We start from the raw sequence: 18712 nt of genomic DNA on the forward strand, positions 1-18712 counted from the left end.
AACAAATTATCTGAGAGAGTTTGGACATACAATGAGGCTCAGTCACTGCTAAGGAATAAGTAAAAGCAGGGTGCTAATACTGATTGTACACAGTCTATATCTGATATTTTGAATGCAAAGATCTGGCTTGGTTAGCACAATTAAAATGGCAATAGTAAAACATATACAGAATAAAAATCCAGAAATTGAAGTTAGCCAAACTTGAACCAAGGGTAGATTGTTATGTATATTTTATATTCTTCACTTAGATGCTATTCAATATCAATCTCTCATGTTTCCATTTGCTTGACAGAGGCTTAACATGTGGAACACCATCTTAATTTGAGATGGGCCAGGAATTTGAGAGCTATGCTTTAGACAGATCAGCAACTTTGGTGGCCTAGTGTGGCAGGGGAAAGGCACAGGTGTGCTGTATTTCAGAGACCTAGATCTTCCCTATGCAAATGATATTAAATATGCTGCTTATCTTCAACAAATAAATGTAAGCTTAAAAATAGTTACAGCACTAGCTCAGTGAACTAAGACTGTTGAGCCACCTATATCACTAGGTTTCAAGTTCAGTCTGTAGGATGGGTAGTTGTTGAACAAGCTGATTTCAGCATGGCCAGCATTGAACTTGCAACATATTTAGTAATCTTTGTTCTGATCATAATAATACAGAAACAGGAGTAGGCCATTTTGCCCATCAAGTCTGCTCAGCCATTTTAAGACCACTATGGCGGACCAACCAGTTCATGCCTTTTATCTCTGCTATATTCGTAGCCCTTTGCTCAACATTTATTTTAAATATTCTCAAAGATTGAGCTTCTACATCAATGTGGCAGTGATTTTTTTTGTTCCTTTATGGGGCAGGGGCATTGCTGTCAAGGCCAGCATTTATTGGCCAGAGGGCAATTGAGAATCAACAAAATTGTGGGTCTGGATTCATGTGTAGGTCAGACCAGGTAGGGTCAGCAGTTTCCTTCCCAAAAGGATATAATGAACTAGATAGGTCTTTACAATAATTGACAACATGGTTTCATGGCCAGTTCTTAATTTTAGATATGTTTTATTGAATTCAAATTACACAGTCTTCCATAGTGGATTTGAACTGAGATCCCCAGAAAATTGGACCTTTTAGATTAATACTGTAGCAATAATACAACTAGAAGTACAGGCACAGTTTTCCCAATCTGTCTGCAGATGACAGTCATGCCATCCAGGGAACAAGTCTGGTGAACCTTCATTGCAGTATTTCTATGGCAATAATATATTTCCTGAGATAAGGAGACCAAGCTACACACAGTACTCCAGATGCAGTCTAACTGAGTTCCTATTCAATTGAAGCAAGATTTCACTACACCTGTACTCAAATCCTCTTGCAATAAATAGTAATGTTCCATTAGCCTTTCTCATAGCTTGCTGCACCTGCTTATTAGCCTTCAGTAACTTACTGGCAAGGACACCCAATTCACTTGGCAAATATGCACTTTTTTATCTGTCCTTTCTACCAAAGTGGATAACCTCTCAACTTTCAATATTATGTTCCAGTTATGTTCTTGTCCAATTCTTGTCTAATTCTTCCTAAAAATGTTTTATATCTTCCTTGTAATACACATTCCTGCTTAGCCTTGTTTCATCTGCAAATTTAGAAATACTACATTGTCTCCGCACACCCAAATCATTGATCTACATTGTGAACAGCCGAGGCCCAATTACTGATCCCTGCAGTACCTCACTAGTCAGTCAATGTGAAGATAACCCATTTATTCCTTATGTCTGTTAGCCAATCCTTAATCCATGCCAGTACATTAACTCCTATATAATGTGCTAACCAATTTTTGCTAACCAATCTCCTGTGGGGTACCTTCTCAAAAGCCTTCTAAAAATTCAAATGTGCTATATCCATCAACTCCCCTTTTATTCATTTTGTTAGTAATATCCTCCAATCTCTAAAGGTTCTTTTACAACAGTTACTAATTAGTCTATTTTTCGTGACTTAATACTAAATCCACAATAGCTGCTTTGACATGCTGCTCTAGAAATCCATCCCAATACATTCCAGAATCGCATCCTCCACATCTTTAGTGCTTAGTGGCTTCACTGAGTCAAATGCAGATTGAAGTCACCCATGATTACTGTGTTGCACAAGCTATAAGCTTCTCTCATTTCCTAATTTATACCATGCCCCACATGACCACTGCTAGTTACTATTAAAATCTCAACCAAATGTTTGCTACCTTTTCCTGTTTCTTAATTCCAACCAAATTCCAGACACTGTTCTTCCAATCTGGCGTTTGGTATGGTTTACTCATGTATTAATTACATTCCTAATTATTCATGCAACTCTACCTCCTTGTCTGTCATTCCTAAATGTTGAAAGTCCTGGAGTATTCATTTCCCAAGCCTAGTCACAATGCAGCCATATATCTGTAATGGTAATTACAGCCATTTACCTCTATTTGTACCTTTTTTTTTGATTTTCTATCTTGTTGTGAATCCTGGGTGCATTCAAGATTCTTTAGTCGTTTTGATATAGAGTCAGAGATGTACAGCATGGAAACAGACCCTTCATTCCAACCCGTCCATGTCAACCAGATATCCCAACACAATCTAGCCCTACCTGCCAGCACCCGGCCCATATCCCTCCAAACCCTCCCTATTCATATACCCATCTAAATGCCTTTTAAATGTTGCAATTGTACCAGCCTCCACCATGTCCTCTGGCATCTTATTCCACACACGTACCACCCTCTGTGTGAAAAGGTTTTATATTTTTCCCCTCTCACCCGAAACCTATGCCCTCTAATTCTGGATTCCCCGGCTCAGGGAAAAGACTTTGTCTATTTATCCTATCCATGCCCCTCATGATTTTGTAAACCTCGTTAAGATCACCCCTTAACCACTGACGCTCCAGGGAAAACAGCCCCAGCCTGTTCAGCCTCTCCCTATAGCTCAAATCCTCCAAGCCTGGCAACATCCCTGTAAATCTTTTCTGAACCCTTTCAAGTTTCACAACATCTTTCCAATAGGAAGGAGACCAGAATTGCATGCAATATTCCAACAGTGGCCTAACCAATGTCCTGTACAGCCGCAACATGACCTCCCAACTCCTGTACTCAATACTCTGACCAATAAAAGAAACCATACCAAACGCCTTCTTCACTATCCTAACTGCGACTTCACTTTCAAGGAGCTATGAACCTGCACTCCAAGGTCTCTTTGTTCAGCAACACTCCCTAAGATGTTACCATTAAGTGTAGAAGTCCTGCTAAGATTTGCTTTCCAAAAATGCAGCACCTCACATTTATCTGAATTGAACTCCATCTGTCACTTCTCAGCCCATTGGCCCATTTGGACCAGATCCTGTTGTAATCTGAGGTAACCTTCTTCGCTGTCCACAACACTTCCAATTTTGGTGTCATCTGCAAACTTACTACTGTACTTCTTATGCTCGCATCCAAATCATTTAAGTACATGACAAAAAGTAGTGGATCCAGCACCAATCCTTGTGGCACTCCAATGGTCACAGGCCTGCAGTCTGAAAAACAACCCTCTACCACCACCCTCTGTCTTCTACCTTTTGAGCCAGTTCTGTATCCAAATGGCTAGTTCTCCCTGTATTCTGTAAGATCCAACCTTGCTAACCAATCTCCCATGGAGAACCTTGTCAAACGCCTTACTGAAGTCCATATAGATCACATCTACTGCTCTGCCCTCATTAATCCTCTTTGTTACTTCTTCAAAAAACTCAATCAAGTTTGTGAGACATGATTTCCCACACACAAAGCCATGTTGACTATCCCGAATCAGTCCTTGCCTTTCCAAATACATGTAAATCCTGTCCCTCAAGGTTCTCTCCAACAACTTGCCCACCACTGAGGTCAGCCTCACCGGTCTATAGTTCCCTGGCTTGTCTTTACCGCCCTTCTTAAACAGTGGCACCACGTTTGCCAACCTCTAGATTTCTGGCACCTCACCTGTGACTATCGATGACATAAATATCTCAGCAAGAGGCTCAACCATCACTTCTCTAGCTTCCAACAGAATTCTAGCATACACCTGATCAGGTCCTGGGGATTTATCCACCTTGATGCATTTCAAGACATCCAGCACTTCCTCCTCTGTAATATGGACATTTTTCAAGATATCACCATTTATTTCCCTACATCCTATATCTTTCATATCCTTTTCCACAGTAAATACTGATGCAAAATACTCATTTAGTATCTTCCCCATTTTCTGCAGCTCTATACAAAGCCGCCTTGCTGATCTTTGAGGGGCCCTATTCTCTCCCTAGTTACCCTTTTGTCCTTAATGTATTTGTAAAAATCCTTTGGATTCTCCTTAATTCTATTTGCCAAAGCTATCTCATGTCCCCTTTTTGCCCTCCTGATTTCCCTCTTAAGTATACTCCTACTTCCTTTATACTCCTCTAAGGAGTCACTCGATCTATCTGGTCTCTATCTTACATATGCTTCCTTCTTTTTCTTAACCAAACCCTAAATTTCTTTAGTCATCCAGTATTCCTTATACATACCAACCTTTCCTTTCACCCTGACAGGAATATACTTTCTCTGGATTCTTGTTATCTCATTTCTGAAGGCTTCCCATTTTCCAGCCGTCCCTTTACCTGTGAACATCTGCCTCCAATCAGCTTTCGAAAGTTCTTGCCTAATACCATCAAAATTGGCCTTTCTCCAATTTAGAACTTCAACTTTTTGATCTGGTCTATCCTATATTCAATCCTCAACTTCATTTCTTCCAGTCTGCCTTATTACTTTTTCTACTTCCTATTAGCAGAAAACCTCCCTCCCAATTTGTGTTAACCATTAGGTTCCACAAAACTAACAACATTACTAGCAAATCTCCCTGTGTGGCTATCAGTCCCAGTCCTGTTAAGATGTAACCACTGTCATCTTTTTCATGGGTGGTATTCATGGAGCATTGTTGAGGTATCTTGAATTCGACAGTATCTCAAGGACACACTGTCTAGGGGTAATTAAGATTTGTGCTATTGGTTAGGCAAATGAAAAGTACACTGAGCATTTTTTTGTGACTTGTACAATATTTGGTTTATCACCTTCCCAACTGGCATGCATTTTTAAGTATTTGATGCTTAAACATCTCATTAAACACAGTAATCTGAGAATGATCTGACAGCACAACTATCTGTGGCTTCAAGTAAGGATGTTAGTTTTTCTTTCTGAATTTCAAATAAGAATATTTCCAATTGTATCATTACAATGTCAATACAAGGCAAGTTGGAGTTTTCCAAATTTTACTGCTTTTTCTGATTAAGTTTGCCAGTGAGGTTAAGCTATTGGAATGGACAAGCTTACAAATCCCAGCCTTACCAATATCCACCACACACCTTCCCTTCTGGGCAGCAAGTAGAAATGGGGGGAGTGGGGATAAAAACTGGTGGAGTTGTATCCCCATTTCACAAATGGCAGGCATGTTGGGTAATGATAAAAGCAACAATGGAGAAGTTAAAATGAGAGAGAAAGTGCTTTAGAAAACGTAATGTACTGCACATCCACTTGGTGAAAGAAATCAAATGGTTTGGGTGTACCTTTTATTTTGTCTGTTATTTCTATAGGGATATTTTTGGCTATCTATTGTGACTTTGGTATAAAATCAGAATAAACAGTGTAGTTTGGTACAACCTCCCCAAAGTTTTTGCCAATTACTATAAAATGAGCCTCCTATGGTTTTCGATTTTTCAATACAGTATTAAATAAGCATTGTATTATTGGAGCTGCTGTGTTTTGGGTGAGAAGATAAACCAAAGCCAACTGTACCCCTCTGGGTAGATATTAAAAAGAATTATTCAAAGTAGAACAGGAAGTTTTTCACTGTCTTAGTTTGGAATTATGAAATTTTACAATGCAGAGGAAGGTCATTTGTTCATCATATCTGTGACATCACTTTAAAGGAGTTGTCCTATTTAGTTCCACATCCCAGCTTCACCCTTATGAAGTTATAAGGTAAATCACTTTAAGTACGTGATCAGTTGCTTTTTAAAAGTTCCTGTGAAATCTGATTCAGTCCGTTTAGTAGTGTATTTGAAAGTACACCCTTTAAAATAGTGCCGTTGAGATTTTCATGTTGTTTCTCTCAAAGTGCATCACTTTGCATCTATCTGCCCATTTAAACATTTTGTCCACATTTTTCTACGGTATACTACAATACTCTTCCCTATAATTTACTTACAAGCTTTATATTATCCGTTAGCTTCAAAATTGCACTCCCTATACCCAAAACCAGTTTATCAATAAACAATGAATGGTCACTACAATAATCCCTTGATGACCCCACTTCATATTTCTGACCTATCAGAAAACAATCATTCAGTGCTACACTCCATCTCAATGTTTTCATTCCCAAGTTACCAGCATTCCTTTTATGTTTTTGTTTCCTGAACAAATAGCACTTTATTAGATGCTTTTAATGGCCATGTTTACAGCATCTTCTGTACTATCTTCATCAAATCTCTGTTACTTGACAAAAATCAGGTTAATTAGACATGATTTCCTTTCAGCCAATTGTGCTGACTGGTGCTCTTAACATTCATATCTTCAGGTAAGACTTAATTTTATTCCTGTTTCCAGTAGTTTTCTCAAGATTTACAGGTATCCCTAAAACAGATAATTCATTGTTTAGCTCATTGCTATTTATGAAAACTTAATAATTACAAAGTGGCATTCTTGTTTCCAATAGTACAATGATGATCTTGATTGAAAAGTACTGCAAGTTCCCTTCCATTTTGTTAGGAAGGATATGAACGCATTGGAGAAAGCACAGAAGAGGTTTACAAGAATAGTTCCAGGGCTGAAAGACTCCAGTTCTGAAGATGAATTGGAGAAATTGGGACTGGTTTTCCTTAGAAGATTGAGAAGAGATTTGATTTGAAGTTTTCAAAATCATGAAAGTCTAGATAGAGCAGACAGGGAGAACTTTCTTATTTGTTAAAGGGTCTAGAATGACAGGGCACAGATTTTAAATGATTTGCAAAATAAGTAAATGCACTGTTAATTTTTTTTCCCTACAGAGTGGTTAGGGTCTGGAATGTAGTATTCAAAAGGGCATTAAAGAATGACTTGAATACAAATGGTGTGCAGGGATATGAGAATAGAGCAGGAGAATGGCATTAAGCCATGATGATCATTCAGAGGGTCACTATAGACACGATGAGCTGAATGGCGTCTTCCTGCACTGCAGTAATCCTATGAAGTTACAGGCTATCCTGACTTGAAACTGTGTTGCCATTTCTTCAATGTCACTGAGTCATCCAGGAACCTGGAACTCCCCTCCTAACATCTCTGTGGATGTTCCTATACCTCAAATACTACAGTGGTTCAAGGAGACAATTCATCACTACCTTCTCCACAGCAATTTGGGATGGGCAATAATGTTATTTCAGCCAGGGACTCTGACATGCCATGAATAATTTTTTAAAAGTAGAGTGCTTTGAGTTGTGAAAGCTGCAAGTAAAATTCAATTTTGTTCCATTTCTTTAAGATTTAATCATTTTTATCATCATCAATTTGTAATAATCTTATCTTAGATCATTAACAGAGTAATGTATTTGATCATGTCAACTTGCAGCATGTGTATTCTATACTTAATGGGCAAAACACCATTAGTGTTTTTTGTAAATTGCAGACGTTGAGAAAATGTCAGGTGCTAGGTAGACCTGAGCTAAAGCAAGTCGCTAACCTAATTCATTGTTTCACCCAAGTCAACTCTCTTTCAGAACATCGAGCTGAAGGTGGAAGTGGAGAGCCTGAAACGAGAACTAAATGAAAAAACTGAACTGCTGGAGAGAGCCTCGTAAGTCACATTTATTGCTTCCTCCTGAACCATTGTGCTTGCTCTAAAGTTTATAATTATTGTAAAGTAACTCTGTCACTGTTTCCAGTGAGGTAATATCTGTCTGGAATAGCAATGTGTCTAATATATCATGTTAATTTGAAAAATTGGATGATAAACCTTTTTATACTTTTCCTTTGTTTAAGGAAATACTCCAGACTGCATAAAATATATTCTTTCATTCAAATGCCTGTTAAAATTATTTATTAGATATATGCAGATGTACTATCAAATATCTGCCTGCCATTTGAAGCCACTATGTCTGCTGGTTATTGGAGGCTTGTGTGTAAACTAAAGAATGTGGTATTTCCCTGGTTTGAACTACCTTTTGCAGGAAATTTGAAGATTTTCTGAGAGGCCATGCAAACAGTCGCAGAGTGCTTTGTAATAGGGCTTTTCCTTTTGCTGTGAAAATTCCAGTAAATCTTTGCGGGGCTCCAGTTTATCCATGTGTTACCATTGCAATCTATGTAACCTGCAGCTACAATTTTTCTCTTTCCCTTTGTGATCACAAAGCAGGTGAAATTCCATGGAGGCATGGGTCCTATCATCTTTCAGTTCTTTTCCTTCCCTGTCTGAATTGCATATATGTAGCTATCATCTAGCAGTTATTCCCCTCCCAGTACCCATGTTCTGATAACTAATATGAACTGAGCGCCTTTGGATTGTGAATTGATTTCTGCAATTACTTGATTTCCTCCTGGTGCAAAGATTGGAATTGGGGAGGGAATACACAATTCATGTTTCTTTTAAAAGTAGCTTTGAAGTTGTTTGTAAGTTAACCAGCAAAAAAAAATTGTTGTATTATGGTTTGAGTTATTGTGGAATTAGGTAATATTTTCTAACCGTTTATTCAAGTTTCATTTGAAGCTAGTATGAGACCTGCAGCAGAATAGAGATTTGAAGCATTTGATTGATCGTGGGATGTTTGCAAGTAGATTTTAAAATCTGATCCCTACATCCAAATCCAACATGTGGTACTCTGCTGTGTCTTGCATTTTGTCCACTACAATGAGTTGAGATGTTGAAATTCATAAACCAGTAATGTGCTTTGCAATATCTAAACTTACGAGGGGAATAACTCAGCTTGGTTTGGGCTGCAATTTTTCCTGAGGAATCTCACTATCCTCTAACAAAACTGTGACATTGAATGGTTCTTAAATCTATGTCACTGTTTATCCACTGGTATCTTTTCCACTGCTCTCTCTTTAAGGCAAGGAATCATATGCAAGGGTGTGCTTCCACTGACACCAATTGGTCATGAATCAAAGTTCCAACGTTTCTCTGATGTTTAATTGTCTGTAGAAGGAAATTCAGAAATTACCTCAATCTCATCTCATCCCAGCTGTTACCATGAGATTTTGTAAATGTGGAAAGTTTGAGGGAAGGCATAAATCTGGGATGTTGTGAAACTTGAAAGGGTTCAGAAAAGATTTACAAGGATGTTGCCAGGGTTGGAGGATTTGACCAAGAAGGAGAAGCTGAATAGGCTAGGGCTGTTTTCCCTGGTGCATCAGAGGCTGAGGGGTGACCTTTATAGAGGTTTATAAAATCATGAGGGGCATGGATAGGATAAATAGGCAAGTCTTTTCCGTGAAGAGGGGAAGTCCAGAACGAGAGATATAAGTTTAGGGTGAGAGGGGACCTATATGAAAGAGACCTAAGGGGTAATTTCTTCAAGCAGAGGGTGGTGCATGTATGGAATGAGGTGCCAGAGGAAGTGGTGGAGGCTGGTACAATTGCAACATTTAAAAGGCATCTGGACGGGTATATGAGTAGGAAGGGTTTAGAGGGATGTGGGCCACGTGCTGGCAGGTGGGACTAGGTTGGGTTGGGATATCTGGTTGGCATGGATGAGTTGGACTGAAGGGTCTGTTTCTGTGCTGTACATCTCTGACTCTAAATCCAAAACATCATTACCGTAGTGTGTACATATACGATTTCCATATAGGGTCATTGAGTGAGGCCCAGAATTTAATCAAATTAATTGAATTTGTTCTCACCCAGAAGTGCCATTTTAAGTTCACTGCCCTCCTCTTCATTCCTTTGGTCTCCCCCATTAGAATTTGAAATATGCAGTGGACAATTTTCACTTGGTTATATACTGAAATTCAACCTGTAAAATATGAGTACCATAGGCATGCTTACTGTGGCACTATCCTCACTCAGTCTAGCAGTATGCAGCTGTTTTATAGGGCATTTATATTGCTGTTAGGAGATTTGGACTAACACTTGAAATATCCATCATAGTTTAGTTAGATAGTCCATCATAGTTTAGCTACCATCGTAGTCCTCCTGCCCACCCCAAATCATTTCATGACAAATACATTTCTAACATGACAGCATGGATAGATTTGTCTGCATTCCTCTCCACAGGTCTTCCATTCAAAACCTCGAGCCCTAGGCTTGACACAGTATGGGAGATACTCTGAAGTACCTTCAGATACAATTGGTATGAGACTACTTCCTGCATGGAGCGTCTTATTGCTTCTTTCAGTGCCCAGCCTACAGATCTAAATCTGCAACATTAGTTCTGGAACAGAGTAAAAATGCCAGAGTTATAGCTTAGACACACCTTTTTGAATGTGTTGGTACAGCTGTACTGTGGAAAGACCAGTTTCAATTACTGTCATGCAGTATCGTGCAATCTCAGTTTGGCAGCAAGTTGAAACAATAAACATGAAGGTTTGTTTAAATTCCACCTCTACTACTCTATAGCATTGACGTGCTATTTAGTATATATGTTTATATAATATATATATATGAAAATGCACAATTCTCTTGAGCTTTAAGGGATGGGCTTTGTTAAACCACAGTCTGTATTCTACTTACGTTATATACATGGTACTTGTGCAATGCAGAGATTTCTGAAATGCCAAATGTCTGGCACCATCTGGTGGACTAGTTGTACGGCAGTATTGTATATAATTATGTTACTTGGTCCTGATGTTCTTATAGGTTTATTGCAGTAAAAATATTGGTTCAGTTTTCACTTTAGGAATGATGATGAGGATATCAGCATGAAGGATGTGACAATGCAGTACTTTCTCACCAGAATCAACATAAAATGTTAGAGATGGCCCATTCAAGTGTGAGTGCACTTTTAACAGCATGAAAAGTCTTAATTACTTTCAACTGACTTCTTTAGGCCTAAGAAAACCTCTAAAAATGTAGTCTGATTCTTTCAGATTTCAATTGTTGGAGACCTTATTTTAAAATAATTTTTCTTTCTGCAACCTTTATCTCTCAATGCTATCTACTTTTTACTTTGCTTTTTGCATATACAAATAAATTAATATTTAACTTTGACTTCCTGGTATAAATTCAAATGCATTTCATCAAGGATTCTTCATTATGATGGGTTATAAAGACACATTATTGCTCTTCCTGTGTGCATATATTCTAGATGTTCCGTGGAGATCACCACACCCAAAGTAGCTCTCTAATTATTGCAAGTTTCTACAGAAATCTACAGAAAGTCTGTGGGCAGCGAAAAGTGTATAAAACAGCAACTGTGTTTCTTCACTGCTAACCATAACTCTGAGCAAAGTTGAGAATGTCATTAAGGTTTCTCTCACTGTGTTTTAATTTTGAAGCTTAAACCTCTGTATTAACATGATCTTGAAAGAAAATAGTCACCTAGATGCCTGACATACAGAGATAGAAGATTATACTTGACAGTCTGCAAACAAATTTGCTGCAAATCATACCTGCTTGTATAATGGATACATCCATCAAAAAGGATCAGTTTGGCTCTCCTGCTTCTCATGACTAAACATGTCTCCTTGAAGCTGGTTAAAACCACTGAAAAAGCCCTGTATGTTTTCAGAAAAATCACCTGCACTTTAAGAAAAAAATCATTTCAGGATTTAGGCGTTAAACTTTGAAAGCAATATTTAAATTTTCTGCTGTATTTCCAAAAGAGTCAGAATGGATAGAACCAGTCCAGAATTTCATGACTTTTTAAGGTATATTTGGTTTTTGCACCCTCTTGTGGAACTATTGTGAGCAGTGGTTCTAGTATAGATCTGAATTAGTCCTCTCCAATGTGTATAAGTTTTAATTTGACTCTGTACAGATTCACAATTTTGTCATTTTAAGCTGCAGACCAAGTGACAAGATCAGATGAGTGATGAATGTAAATAACTCAATATTTATGAGGAAAGGTTGCTCAGTTCTCTCTTTTTGCCACAGATATATATTTTACTTCTCCAATAGTTATCAATAGTTTTTTTAAAAAAGTCATGATGAGGATGGTGCTGTTGTAAGTGTGAGCACTAATGAATTCAACAGAGCAGAATTCAACAGCACACATTCTACTACTTCTGTGCTGCTAAAATGGGCTGCTCTGCAAATGCAAGGAGATGCTGAGCTGAGGCCAGACAAGTGTAGAAAAGGCTCATGTGGAGCACAGAATTGTGTGTTTTCTTTTCCAGTGACCAGGCAGCAGCACTTGTCTATAGATGTACATAGCTCTGTCTGTGCTAGAGTCATGTGAAACACAAAATTGATGGGTGAAATTGGGTGGCGATGGAGTCTGATAGATCAGACAAGCTATTGCACTATGTGCAAGGTACATGTCATTGCCTATGCTCTGCACAGTGCTAGGTGTGGGAGGGTAATTCACAGGTCAGTTTCTTGCCAAGTCACTGCCATTCATGTGATAGAGGCATCTTCAGTAATATAACAGGGACAGGCCTGTAAGTAGGGTACTATTCCATTCTCTCAATTGTAGGAAGCATGAGGAAATCTGTAGAACAATTTGGTGTCTGTGTTGTCAATCCAGCAGAGAACTTATTGGCCATGCACTGTCAAGTGAAATAATATGGAAATTATTATAATTCTCCATTGTGCTGGACTTCAAACCAATCCTTAAAATGAATCTCCTCTTGAATGAATCTTTGCCTCATTGTTTTGTATCAAAAATCAAAATATTGGCTGTTGATGCACATTTGTTCGCAATTCAGTTTGGTCTTGCAACTTTTTTCTGTTGCCCTCCTGAAACTGTTGACTTCTATTGGTCAACTCAATTTTGAATGTTTTAATAAATGAAATGTAGTAGAAAATCATCATTTTCTTCATTCATTCATAGGAGGTAAGCTTCACCATCAAGACCAGCATTTATTACCAATGTTTGTCTATGGGAAGGTACTGGTGAGCCACACCCTTGAATCACTGATACAGACACACCCCAAAGTTTGGTTGTGTAAGGACATCCAGGATTTTGTTCCTATAGTCGTGAAGTAAAAATGATCTAGTTCAAAGTCAGGATGGTGAGTGACTTCAAGGGAAATTTACAAGTGGTGTAATTCCCATGCTGGAGAGAATGAGCGAATGAACATTCAAGCCATTGGATGGAATGCTCATCAAGCAGGCTGCTTTTCCTGGATGGTGTCAAGCTTCTTTTAGCTGTATTCATCCAGGCAAGTGCGGAGTGTCTCATTACACTTCTGGCAAATGTTTTGTAAGATTTTAGGAAGTTGGGAGGTACATTACTCACTTCACTGCAGATACCAGCTTCTGACTTGTTGTGATCACAGTATTTAAGTAACTAGTCATTTTAGGGATTGGTCAATAGGTGGTGACCACCCTCCCCCAGTGTTGGTGGTGAGAGATTCAGTGATTGGATTGTTGTTGAATTTTGCGAGGAGGTGATTAGACTTTAATATTGGTCTTTGCTTCACACTTGTGTGCCATAAATGTTACTTTCCATTTTATCAATCCAAATCTGAATTTTGTCTAGGTCCTGCCACAAGTGGACTTGGCCTGTTTCATTATCTGAGAACTTGTGAATGAAAGTGAATATTGTTCAGTTATCAACAAACAACTCCACTCGTTATATTATGATGAAGGGAAGGTCATTGTCGGAGCTTAGAAGATGATTGGTCCTGCAAAGGTACCCTGAGGAACTTCTCCAGTGATATTCTGACTTTAAGACAATCGGCTTCTAAGAAGCACAAGGAATTTTTCCCCAGTTCCCAGTGACTTAAATTTTATGAAGTTCTTTATGCTACACTTGGTAATGTTGCCTTGATGCCGAGAGCAATCACAAAAACTTATGTGTTGAATTCCATTTTGTCTATATTTGGCCTAAGGTATCCATGACTTTGAAAGATGAGTAATTTCTAGTCCAATTTAAACGTGAGTATCTCACAGACAAAATGGACATATCCACTTGCATCAAGATCTGGACAACATTCAGATTTGGCTTGATGCATGGAAAGTAGCATTTTTTGCCACACTATTAACTGAAACCTTGAACTATTGCAGTCTGTTTAATTGGGTATGCTCAATGCTGTTAAGGAGGGAGTTACAATCTAATCACCATCTCTTAACATTCAATGGCATTACCATCACTGAATCTCCCACCATCAACTTTGAGGCAGATTAGTCACCATTGAACAGAACCTCAACAGCCAAATTTGTTATGATTCTTAAAGGACACATGCATGTATGTGCACATACAATCCTGCATAATCGTTAGAAACTGTGGCCACTTTTAAAGTTTTTTGTTTTACTTGTTAGCTTCAAATGCAAAGGCCTGCTGTGCACCCTTTATTATCACTATATCAGACATCAGCTAACAAAGGCCAGCAATGGATCAAACCTTAGGTGTTGTCTCAATATCACAATAGGAAGTACAATTTTCCTTAATCCCCAGTCTATGGGAGCCTCACTTTAAAATTCAAAAGTAAGGCTGACCTGAGAACTATAAATTTTCAGAATAAATACTAACTTTTTTCTGTTCCAGGTTGGTATTAGCTTTAAATATAATTTGTAGGGCTATTTTGTTAGTATAAAAAAAGCTACCAAGCTCGCATTTAGGACTTAGACCTAATGTGACATATTACTGAAAGAGCCTTTTCCCTTCATAGATAACGGCCATTGTTCATCAGGCTCAAGCATACTCAAAAGGCCATTGAGAACCATGGTGCCATGATTTTACCATATTAAAAACAAGGTTAGCTAAACAACTGCTGTGCTGTGAAGGGTGATAAATTAAATAATAGTTCTATCACTTTGGGCGTGTTTACTTTTTTCTTTGTAATGGTAGAAATGAACTAATATCTGTACTAAGAAAAAAATGTTGATTTATACACAATTAAGCCATGTTACAGAGTGATCAACACTATAAATGGCATCACCATTTTGAATTTCATTTGGGTCATTCAATAGGACATTTGGTCCAAATTACAAGCACAATTCATTAATTTGTGTGTGCATAATTTACAATGAGCAAGTCTTTGCTTTTATTGCTGAAGGTAATCATATGTTACTGACATCATTTTTGTCTCCATGAGGCTTTATACCTGATGCAGCAATGCTCACATCATCCCTCATAGTACAAGAAACTAGGCATGGTTATAATGGTAATGAAGAATGCAGCAGACATTTACTACAGTCAGCAATTACATGTTAATTATAAATATTACATTCCTCCCATGGGGCAGAATTTTTCCAGTGTCTTCAGTGTGCGTTTTGACACGTCCGTTGGGAAAACAATGAGACCACCTGAAATCCGATTTCTCAGTGTCGAGGAAAAAGTCAATTCTGCAATCAAGTTTTGAATGGCGAGAGACAAACTCACACATTTCAGCATTCTATTATTAACTAATCTAGCCTCGTTGTTATGCAATTTTCTGTTTCCAACCTCCAGCAAGAAAGTAGATGGTAACAATTCCAGACATAAAACTCAGGTGATTTAATTGGTAACTCCAGCCCACTGCTCGATCCTCTGGGGCTCCACCTTGGACACCAGTCTTCAACATTTCAGAACATGCTCCATGGGACTGCCTGCAACCCTGTCGACGGATGTTAGCATTGGACATGGACCAACCTCATTGCACCCTCCTAGCCCATTTCTGATGCACTTACAATATGGTTCTGCATTTCAATGTCGCACTTTGCAGAAACCCATCATCCTTTCGTTGTAATGCTGCTGCCAGGACATTTGTGCACAAATACAGGTATCCATCTCATGTTTGGACTCGGGTGAATCTCAGGATGCCTTGCTTACTCTCTCAGCACTCACTGACATTGTGCCTACTTGGGTGTTCACAGCATCTCTTCCTTGCCTTGTCTTTTTGAGTCTTTATCTCCTCAGCCAGAACTTAAAGATTCACAGTACTTCTGTCTTTCCATGATGTTTAGCACAAACACAAAGTGAGGTAGCTTCTCATGACAGTGATCAGTCAAGGGGATGGACATGTTGTTGTAGAGCATGATGTTATATCAATCACACATTAGCATCATCTGCCCGCTGCATATGCAGGAAGCACACATATGTTTCAGGCAAATAACATGGTCTTGAGGTCTAAGGGGAATGTCTTGTAAAGTTATTTTCTTTCATTCATAGGATGTCGATGTCACTGGCTAGGCCAGCATTTATTGCCCATCCTTAACTTCCCAGAGGGGAGTCAAGAGTCAACCACTTTGTTATAAGTCTGGAGTAATATTTTAGGCTAGACCAGGTAAGGATAATAGTTTCCTTTCCTAAAGGACATTGGTGAACCTGCTGGGCTTTTCTGAAAAGTGTTTCATTATCATTAGACTTTTAATTCCAGACTTTTGAATTTTGAGTCTCTGTATTAATAATATTATTATTAATATTATTAATAGTCTAGTCTCTGTATTAATAATATTATTAATAATCTAGTGATATTATCAGGAGACCATCGCCTCCCCTCAGGGGCAGTGTCTGATATCAGTTGAGAGGCATGCATGTAGTCGATCAGCCACTTGGAGCAGTTGATGTTATTGTAACAGTCCAAGGAGTGGGCCACAGCCATCCCTGTAGGTCGAGTGCAAGCAGTCTGGAAAATCAGGGGCTATATAGAGATTAGTTAGGGTCTGGTCAGTCATCAGTAGAAGCTGTCCAAAGTGCTGTATGAGAACCTTGTGCATTGACCTACTGTGTGGAGTACAAATCCTGGACTCTGACACTTGACCACATCGTGCAATGTTACAAATCAATCCCACCAATGGCAATGATGCACAAACAATGCATTGTGACCTGGATGGATTCACCATAGTTGCCAAAGACGCAAACCCTTCCAAGTTCCCATAGGGTGCAGGAGCTGCTCATTTCACAATTTGAACCATGAAACATTGTGTAACACAAAGAATGCTGAGCCTTTGTACCTTTTATTTTTGTTGCATCTAAAATGACATTCACTCACACAGCTAATGGTAAGAAGTTAACATAAATTTACAAAGTTGAGAATGTCTTTACAATAAAGTGTCATCCATGATATGCCCTCAGAAGGAAATTGTCTTCCTTTCCCACCAACTAGGTCTAGGTGCAGTCCTCGGCTCTACATCTGGGATAAAGGGAACCTTTTCAACAATGGAACCTGTTAGCCTTGGACCTTTAGTCAGGTGATCTTGGGGATGTTCATGGCTAGAAGGCCCAGACGTGTTGAGTGTGTCTTGTCCAGAGGTACATTGACCCTCCTTGGCTGAACTTCTATGTAGATGATGGCAGCTGACAAATGGAGGATGAAGGACCAGCTGTCTCTAGTATCCCAAGTGATGGGGTCCTGTACATGGTCCTACTCAGACTACTATGCTTCCTTGTGAGGAAGGAGCACATGGAGTAAGGTCATCGCCCTACTTTTCCCTTCTAGCTGTGCTGAGCAAAAAATGCCTAGTGAGATGGAGTGCAGTCCATATGTGTAACCAGCAGACACTGATTGGCTGGACATGGCTGTCCATGGAGAGTCTGTTCACAGACAGCCAGACTGTCACACGGCAGATGCAGCACTGTACAAACAGCATCCAAGTCAATTTGTCTATTTTCTCCAACAAATCTGCCTGCTGCTTCAGTGTCTGTTTATGCATTCGGATGAATGATGAATAGCTGATACAGTGGGGTCTTCTCTTGCCTTGAGCTAAGCAGGTCTTTGGTAGTCCTTTGACTGAGTGACAGTGACCTTGGTCATTTCTTTTTCAAGCAGCTGCTGATATGTGCTCACCAGCACATGCCCCTAAATTAACCTCATTTTAAGTGCCCATTGAGTCAATACCTGAGCTGGTGGAGGCCTTGCTGATGTATTCTTTGATAAATTCTTCCTCAGAGGTGAAGGAGGAGATGTTTTTTCAGATCATCCTCTTGATAGTAGAGACTCTGTAGAAGACAGAAAAAGAGAACAGGTCACACAAAAGTGATAGAAGCTGGACATGTTAAGAGTTCATTCACAGTGAGGTGATGGGAGAGCAACAAAGCAATGGACAATTATTCTTATTTGTTTGTCAAGTCAAGGAGGTTTTGACATCACCTCATGAATAGTCATGGTTCTCAACAGCTGGACAAAGATCCTCTCCTTACTGGGGACAAGGAGACAAATGTTAGTCACCCCATCACCTGTCTTGGCTGTCTCTGTTCTATGTGGGCTGTTTTCTGCTGACGTTGGGAGAGAGATAGGGATTGAATGAGATAAAATAGGATGACACAGCTGTTGATACTAATGCATTTGGGGGGGAAAGTTTTGAAGTATCCCAAGTGAGTGAAGATTATCTTAATCTAGTTGAAGATTAAAGTCACCCATGTTTACTGTCTTTTTTAAATTCCATGCTCTCATCTTTTGGTTTATTCGGTCTTACCAAATAGCTACTATTAGGGTGCCATTTTTTTATTTCTTACCTTCACCCAAATAGATTCTACATCTTCCAATCCAAAGTCATTCCTTGCCATTGTCAGTATGAGATGGAACAAGTACAATGTTACCCCCTCCACCCTTTCCTCTTTGCCTGTTGCTTTGGAAAAAAGTCACATACCCCAAATAATCAGTTCCCAGGTTTGATCACCCTGTCGCTGTGTCTCCATGATGGTTACAAGGTCATACCAATTAATCTGTTT

General features: G+C 39.0%; 1 protein-coding gene across 2 annotated transcripts in view; it reads left to right on the top strand.

The window, feature by feature from the left end:
- pde4dip (phosphodiesterase 4D interacting protein) overlaps positions 1-18712 on the top strand; it is a 466622-nt gene that overhangs the window by 216834 nt on the left and 231076 nt on the right. For both annotated transcript variants that reach the window (XM_072573987.1, XM_072573990.1), the window contains one exon: positions 7739-7815. In XM_072573987.1, the coding sequence (XP_072430088.1) occupies positions 7739-7815 (77 nt within the window). The remainder of the gene's footprint in view (positions 1-7738; positions 7816-18712) is intronic.

Source organism: Chiloscyllium punctatum, chromosome 7 (genome assembly GCF_047496795.1).
Source record: "Chiloscyllium punctatum isolate Juve2018m chromosome 7, sChiPun1.3, whole genome shotgun sequence".
In the NCBI taxonomy this organism is placed as follows: Eukaryota; Metazoa; Chordata; class Chondrichthyes; order Orectolobiformes; family Hemiscylliidae; genus Chiloscyllium; species Chiloscyllium punctatum.